General features: G+C 39.8%; 1 protein-coding gene across 6 annotated transcripts in view; it reads right to left on the bottom strand.

Moving 5' to 3' along the window:
• Positions 1–3,302: 3,302 nt before the first annotated feature.
• The window catches only part of GLIS3 (GLIS family zinc finger 3), a 417,907-nt gene continuing 414,066 nt past the window's right edge, over positions 3,303–7,143 (bottom strand). For 3 of the 6 annotated variants that reach the window (XM_056522352.1, XM_056522361.1, XM_056522346.1), the window contains exons 10-11: positions 5,689–5,871; positions 3,303–4,959 (exon numbers count right to left, since the gene is read on the bottom strand). In XM_056522352.1, the coding sequence (XP_056378327.1) occupies positions 4,823–4,959; positions 5,689–5,871 (320 nt within the window). In that variant the 3' untranslated portion in view covers positions 3,303–4,822. The remainder of the gene's footprint in view (positions 4,960–5,688; positions 5,872–7,143) is intronic. The other 3 variants (XM_056522371.1, XM_056522380.1, XM_056522390.1) reach the window with 1 other exon arrangement.

Below are 7,143 nucleotides of genomic sequence, written 5' to 3'. Positions count from 1 at the left end.
GCAGATTACCTGCAGAATTTCTGCAGCGTATTTGCTGCAGAAAATCCGTAGCAGATTTTATAACCATTGACTTCAATGCTGCTGACTGACTGTAGTCAATAGTAGCAAATCTGCTGAGGGTTTCCTGCAGCAAATAAGCTGCAGAAACTCCGCAGGTAATCTGCCCGTGTGAACTTACCCTAACGGTGGGTTCAGTATACATCCATCTTTACGTTGTAAGCTAATGTATAGTTCCAAAAATGTACTGTAGGCTTGTATAGAGTGCTAAACAGCATTATCCAATATGGATGGAATCCAAGCAATGGTTTTAGCTTTCGAACTATACCTAGAAAACATGCACGTAAATACCCGACGTAAATGCTTCTGCGTTGACTGCACAAGAATATACAGTACACAGCTGAAGTACATAGTAGTTGACCAACAGTCTACATTCTGCTGATTATTATTATTATTTTTTACTTTTTTTTCTGGGGTTTTTGTAAACTCACTGGGGGAAATTTATCAAAACCTGTGTAGAGGAAAAATTGATTAGTTGCCCATAGCAACCAATCAGATCGCTTCTTTCATTTTAAAAAAGGCCTCTTAAAAATAAGCGAAAAGAAGCGATCTGATTGGTTGCTATGGGCAACTCAGCAACTTTTCCTCTGTACAGGTTTTGATAAACCTCACCCTAAGTGCCTAATTAGATGACTAGATGTCTGGGCATGCTGGGAGTTGTAGTTTTGCAACAGCTGGTGGCAAACTAGTTGGGAAACACAACACTATATAAGAAAAAAAATCTATGTTTCATTAAGTCAAGTAACTACGTATTAATGTATATGTCTATCACTTCTCTGGGAGTTTTCTCACATACTTTCTGTGTTAGAAAAATGTGTATTCTACTATCTGCAGCACTGATAATTATATAAATCATCATAATCAATATATAGAGCATACAAACTTTCAAGATATGTGATGAAGGAGAACTAGACTATGGCGCTGAAGGGGAAATGTCTCCCCATGGCTAATATGTCAACATAGTAATAAGGTCCTCACAAGGATCTATGGTAAGTTACGTATGGTGACAACTATTAGGCAATAACCAGAAATCTGCCCTAAGTACCAACATTTTATATGGTAGTTACAAAATCATATGGACAGATTTATAAATGTTTGATTTGCCCATAGCAACCAATGATATCTAAGCTTTCTTATCTTAACAAGCTCCTCCCATGTTTAAAGGGGTACTCTCGTGCCCCAGCATTATGAACATTTTGTTCAGAGTGCTTGGAGCAGGCTGCCACGCCCCCCACAACCCAGCAAACCCCCACCCTGTGATGACACTCCACTCCCCCTCCATTCATGTCTATGGAAGGGGGCGTGTCGGCTGTCATGCTCCCTCCCTAAGACATGAATGGAGGGGCGTGGCCGTGACGTCACAACCACTGCCGCTGAAACTCGCCATTTGTTTAGAACGCCGGGTGCTGCAGGAGATCATGGGAGGCACCAGTGGTGGGACCCCCGCAATCAGATATCTTACTCCTATCCTTTGGATACGGGGTAAGATGTCTAGCACTGGAGTACCCCTTTGACTATTATGGTGGTTTCCTATAAAGATCCGTATGAAAGTTATGTACACATAAAACTGCAGACACACATAACACGTGTTAACTTGTATGACATTGGTATACCGTAAAACCTACTTTAGAAGTTCACCCAAAATTGCACTGAAAGGTGGTCTTCTATGGGGGGGGGGGGGGGGAGGTTGGCCACTTTGTACCATGTAATGTGGATGAAAATCGTCACAGGAAATCTGGTCTGAATGAAGGGGTGGTCTTCTAAAAGGTGGTCTTTTGGAGAGTTTTTACTGTAATTATGTGGTATGACATTCTTGAAATCTATCATAGACTGCCAAGTGCTTTTATTGCAACTTATCTTGAATGGTAGAGATGTGACATCATTTCTATTGGAAGCAGCTATCATGTTTTTGCTACTAAGCTATACACGAAAGCATCGAACCCTAAGACTTAATATAAAGTATACATCCTACTATAGTCTGGGTGGTGATCACCAAGTCCCACTCCCAGCACCCTGGGAAACAGCTATTGCGTAGAATTGACCAGTTAGAGCTGGCTCCCACAGTCTTCAGAATGTCTGCACAGAGATTTTCCGTGAGTAAATTTTATCTCATATTATAGCAGAAATGCCGGATTTTCCTACCTTAGCTCTTATAAGTCCTGCAACGGAACCTAAAGGGGACCTATTAGGTCCTATAAGCTAGACTTCTATAAAAAATAACTTTAATCTCGGCTCCCAAAGACTTCTAAGTAGGCATGGAGAAAGAGCTGCCCCTGCCCTCCTCCAAGCCACTCAGACTTGATGGGCACACAGAGTATCTGGCACTTTATGCAAAGTCCAACACTCAGGGTGTTAATCAAATCAGGTTGGGAGGAGGACAGAGGAATATTGTCTGCTTGGCAATGCATCACTGCCCTCATTCCTACTTACCTGGGGCTGGGAGAGGTGATCAAAGTTTTTTTTTATGATAGTCCGACATTAGAGAAAACTTATGGGCACAGTGTCCGAATGCTGTGTCCTACTGCTACTGGGGGGCTTATAAGGGTTAAGATACCAATTTATACACAAACATTAAGATATGCTACTTTATTACATAGTTGCACTATGGATATCCAGCTTGCATATATACCATCCTCTTTTACAGTAGAATCTCCCAATAGCGGACACTCACGGGTAATAAAAAAAAGTGTTCGCTATTGAGAGATGTCCCTTATTGGGAAAAAGGCTCAAAATTCTTCCTAAATGATGGAATTCTGTCCTGTACTCACTCCATAGTGTAATTACCTTATAAAATATGATAAAAAGCTATATTACAGTATAATCTCCTAATGTTGTTTAATCTCCCCTTATCTCTCCCCTGTATCATTTCATCCTCCTTTTATACCCTGTACCATCTTATTCTCCCGTGCATTGTGCCAAATTATCCAAAATGGCACAGGGGGTGATAAACAGTAGTGTTGCTCGCGAATATTCGCAACTCGAATTTTATTCGCGAATATCGCATATTCGCGAATATAGCGCAATATATACGTAATTACGAATATTCGTTTTGTTTTTTTCACAGTACACATCACAGTGATCATCCCTCTCTGCTTCCAGCTTATGTGGTGTAAGAAGGCTCTAATACTACTGTGTGAGACTGGTGTGCGAATTTTCATATATCCGAAAATGTGTATATGCTAATTTTCGCATATGCGAACATTTGCATATGTTAATTTTCGTATATGCGAATTTTCGTCTATGCTAAATTTTGTATGTGCGAATTTTCGCATATGTTAATTTTCGTATACGTGAATATTCGCGCGTGCGAAAATAAAACGAGAATATTACGAATATGCGAATATTCGCGAATATGACGAATATTCGTCCATATATTCGCGAATATTCGCGAATTCGAATGTGGCCTATGCCGCTCAACACTAATAAACAGGGGTGATGAATTTGCACAGAGGGCATTAAATAGCACAGGGGGGGATCAAGAGGAAATTATGCGGCACAGGGGGGTAGTAAAGGGGGGAATGATTTGGCAGGGTAATAAAGTGGCACAGGGGGGATCAGGAAAGGAGGGTGGTGAATGATAAGGTTGGCGGACAGACAGAAGCAGGGGACCACTGTTTAAACATCGGCCATCTGCTTCTGTGCTGGGGCTTCTGTAGTGGGGGCCTGGGCCCCTTACTGGGGTTTCGGCTGTACCCCCTGATGGCAGCCCTGTGTACAAGGAAGGACCGGCACATAAGCTCGGTTGTCCCCTATTGGGGGTGTTTTGTCCCCTAATGGAAGTGTTTTGTCTCCTATTGTCCCCTAATGGGAGTGTTTTGTCCCCTATTGGGTGTGTCCGCGACCGAGGGTGCAAATACATGAAGTCTTATGGGACTCTACCAGGGAATTAAAAACTGTCCGCTATTGGGAGGTGTCCCCAATTTGGAGGTGTCCACTAAGGGAGACTTCACTGTAGTAAACTTTATATTGTAATGGACAAGAAGCAAATATATGAGCTTATATATCCAATGAATAATATATCCAAATTCAGATGTGTGCATATAGCAGATGTATTGCTGGGACAGGGACAAGGGCCACAACAGTGAACTTCTATTACTTAGTGGTGTATTGTTGAGGGTAGTGTTAAGAAACTATATAACAACAAGAGGAAAGCAGGCAGGAAAAAACACTGAGTCAGCAGGGGGTGCTAGAAAAGTTTTCAGATTTGGTTGTGGTTTGCTTTGTACAAGCATTTATATACTGTGGGCAACATTTTCTACACCCAAACAAATGTCTGCCAGCCTTCACCATGCCAGACCAAATAAGCATTGTGCTGCATCTCACGTTCTCTTTAGCATGCTCCACCATACAGAACATGCATCAGACATACCAATATCGTGCATTTAGCAAACACTTTTGACAGAATAAAATATTTTTGAATGTGCTGTGTTGTCAATCTGCTAAATGTTTTATTAAATGTACTATAGAATTACTATTCCTATGAGCTCTGCTGTGAATCTTATAGTATACTCTTTAAATACATTCTATTGTTTCATGTTTGAAGCAGGGACATTCATACAATTGGTACAGTTTTCATGGCTGCTTTTGCTTCATATTGTAAATTCTTAAAATGCAATATTCCATTTTCCAGTTACTCCTCCCCCCCCCCCCCCCCGTTGAATATAAAATTAATGTATTTACATGGACTGATCTGCACAATCCTCTTTGTCATGTCTTTTGTCTGAAATGGATTATCATTGATATAAATGACATAGAAAAGCCATTTTCATCCCTCTGTGTAAACAGATGAGAGTTGGCTAGGACAGCGATCGATTGCATTAATCTGAAGAAAACTAGCATCTTCTGAGTTAATCCGCTGCGGATCCCCAAAAAGGCCAGCTGATCCGTTTGGGAAGTCGTAAACTGAAAGAAAAAATAAAAAATAACACAACATATTAAATATTATTAATAAAAACAAATATACTGCAGTAAAATAACTACAAAAAGCAACATTTTTTTAAATCTAATAATGTGTTTCAGTAAAGTCTATGAAAAAGTGTCTGTCAGTGTACACATTGTACAATGGACATGTACATTCTTTTGGTGGAATCTGCTCAGATATGCATTGCCGTCTATAGAGACAGCGCATGTCCAAGCAGTATAGTCAGCGCTTTCTGTGCGCTTGTGTCAACAAGCTAGCTGACTGCTTTCAGAAATAACCAAAGTATTGTAGTTGCAGATCTGGAGTATAAGGTATGTTCACTCGTAAATAATCCTCTGCGGGTTACCTGCAACTGAAATTTCGCAGAGGTCAGAGATTTATCAAGTGTGAAAGTCGCAAAAAAGTTGCATTGCATGAAAAAACCTACTAAATTTACTCCAGCTCAAACATGGAGCAGAAAAAGCCACTACAAAGCAAAAAAAGAAAAATTGCTTAAGTGAAAGAAATTTATCAACAGGCTGAAAGCAGTTGATAAATAAGTCACACATAAGCAAAAAAATAGTAAGAAAAAATAACTAAAAAAAGGAATACATAAGCAAACATTGATAAATGTCCCCCTATGTTAAAGTCAATAGGTAACAACATAATGCATTAGCAAATTTTCTTAAATCAAGAAATACATTGGCATAATAATAGATTATAAAATGTACCTGTAATACCAGAGTGAGATGTGAATGCCCGATGAAATACATCAAAGTCTGATTTGTTCCCACAAACATGGGGCAAACAGTCTTCAAATGGAGGTACCATATTGCATGAATTACCATGCTGCATGTTTCTCTGAGGATCATTGTAATGTGGAGGACAGAATGTCTGCAGTTGACCATAGAATCCTATAGAAATAAAATAAAGCACTAATGGTTTACATGGAGAATTGAAATAACAAACACATAAATCTTAATTTTTGTTATAGTTACTCCGCTCCTCACTTAGGAGTTAAGTAAAGTTACAAAATGGTGTTTATTCTGTTTGCAAAATTAGGATTCACTAGTGGAGCCACCTTTATTGTCCCTTAAATGGGTATTCCTGTGTTTGGAGGAAAATTTATATGTTGCAGGGGCCTGAAAAAAGTTATACTTACCTACTCCCTCTACCATGCTGGTCCCCTGCAGCTCCTGCTTACCTCCTTCTAGTCCTCTTATCTCTAATCTCATGCTTCCGAGATGAGAGCTTGGTACAGAACCTGGCAACTCAGCCAATTACTGGCCACAGCATTGTATCATCTCAACCAGTGATTGGCTGAGCAGGTAGGTCCTGCACTGAGCTCTCATTTGAGAAGCAGACAGAAGAGACAAGCGGCAGGGGTTGGGAAGGAGTCAAGCGAGAGTCAAACTCTGGGAGACCAGCAAAGGGAAGGTATATAGCTTTTTCCCCCCTTTGTTTCCCCCCAGCTACATATACATTTTTTTATTTTATTTATGAAGCACCAAAGTATTGCACAGGGCTATAAAGAGTGTATCATTCCCTGTCCCAAATGGGGCATACATCATTTTAATTTTAAAGGAGCCTATTAGTATGGTTTGGATGGAATTTGTAATAGCACAAGATCTGTGTGAACACCCTACAAAAGAATACATTGATACTGATAGGTTTCTAATGAAAATATATTAATATGGACCCTTTTTTTTTTTTTTTTAAATGCTTTATTACCACAATAGTTTACAAAAAAATAATACACCATTTTATACAATTACCCTCTTCCACCCCCCACCCCCCCCACCCCCCACCCTATCACCTCCTGGGGGGAAAAAATGGACACCTTAATCAATAGTGAGTGTGACATGGGAGGGAAATAGATATGTGGGTAAGTAGTCATGCACGTGGCTGCAGTGCATGACTACTCCAGTTTGTACAGTAATAGGGCCCTCGCTGATTTACATGGGACCTTCTACTGTACTTCTGCTTGCATTTAATTCCACACCAGTTTCATACCAAGTCATACAGGGGCAAGAAAGAGCAAAAATATCATTCCATGTTCCATCACATGCCATATATATATATATATATATATATATATATATATATATATATATAATGTATATATAAAAACTTGAGACATTTACCGTTATTCAGCAGTACAGTCTGTGTGAGGACTTCACTACACT

This window comes from Hyla sarda, chromosome 1 (assembly GCF_029499605.1).
Source record: "Hyla sarda isolate aHylSar1 chromosome 1, aHylSar1.hap1, whole genome shotgun sequence".
NCBI lineage: Eukaryota > Metazoa > Chordata > Amphibia > Anura > Hylidae > Hyla > Hyla sarda.
This window is presented reverse-complemented; position numbering and strand designations above follow the sequence as displayed.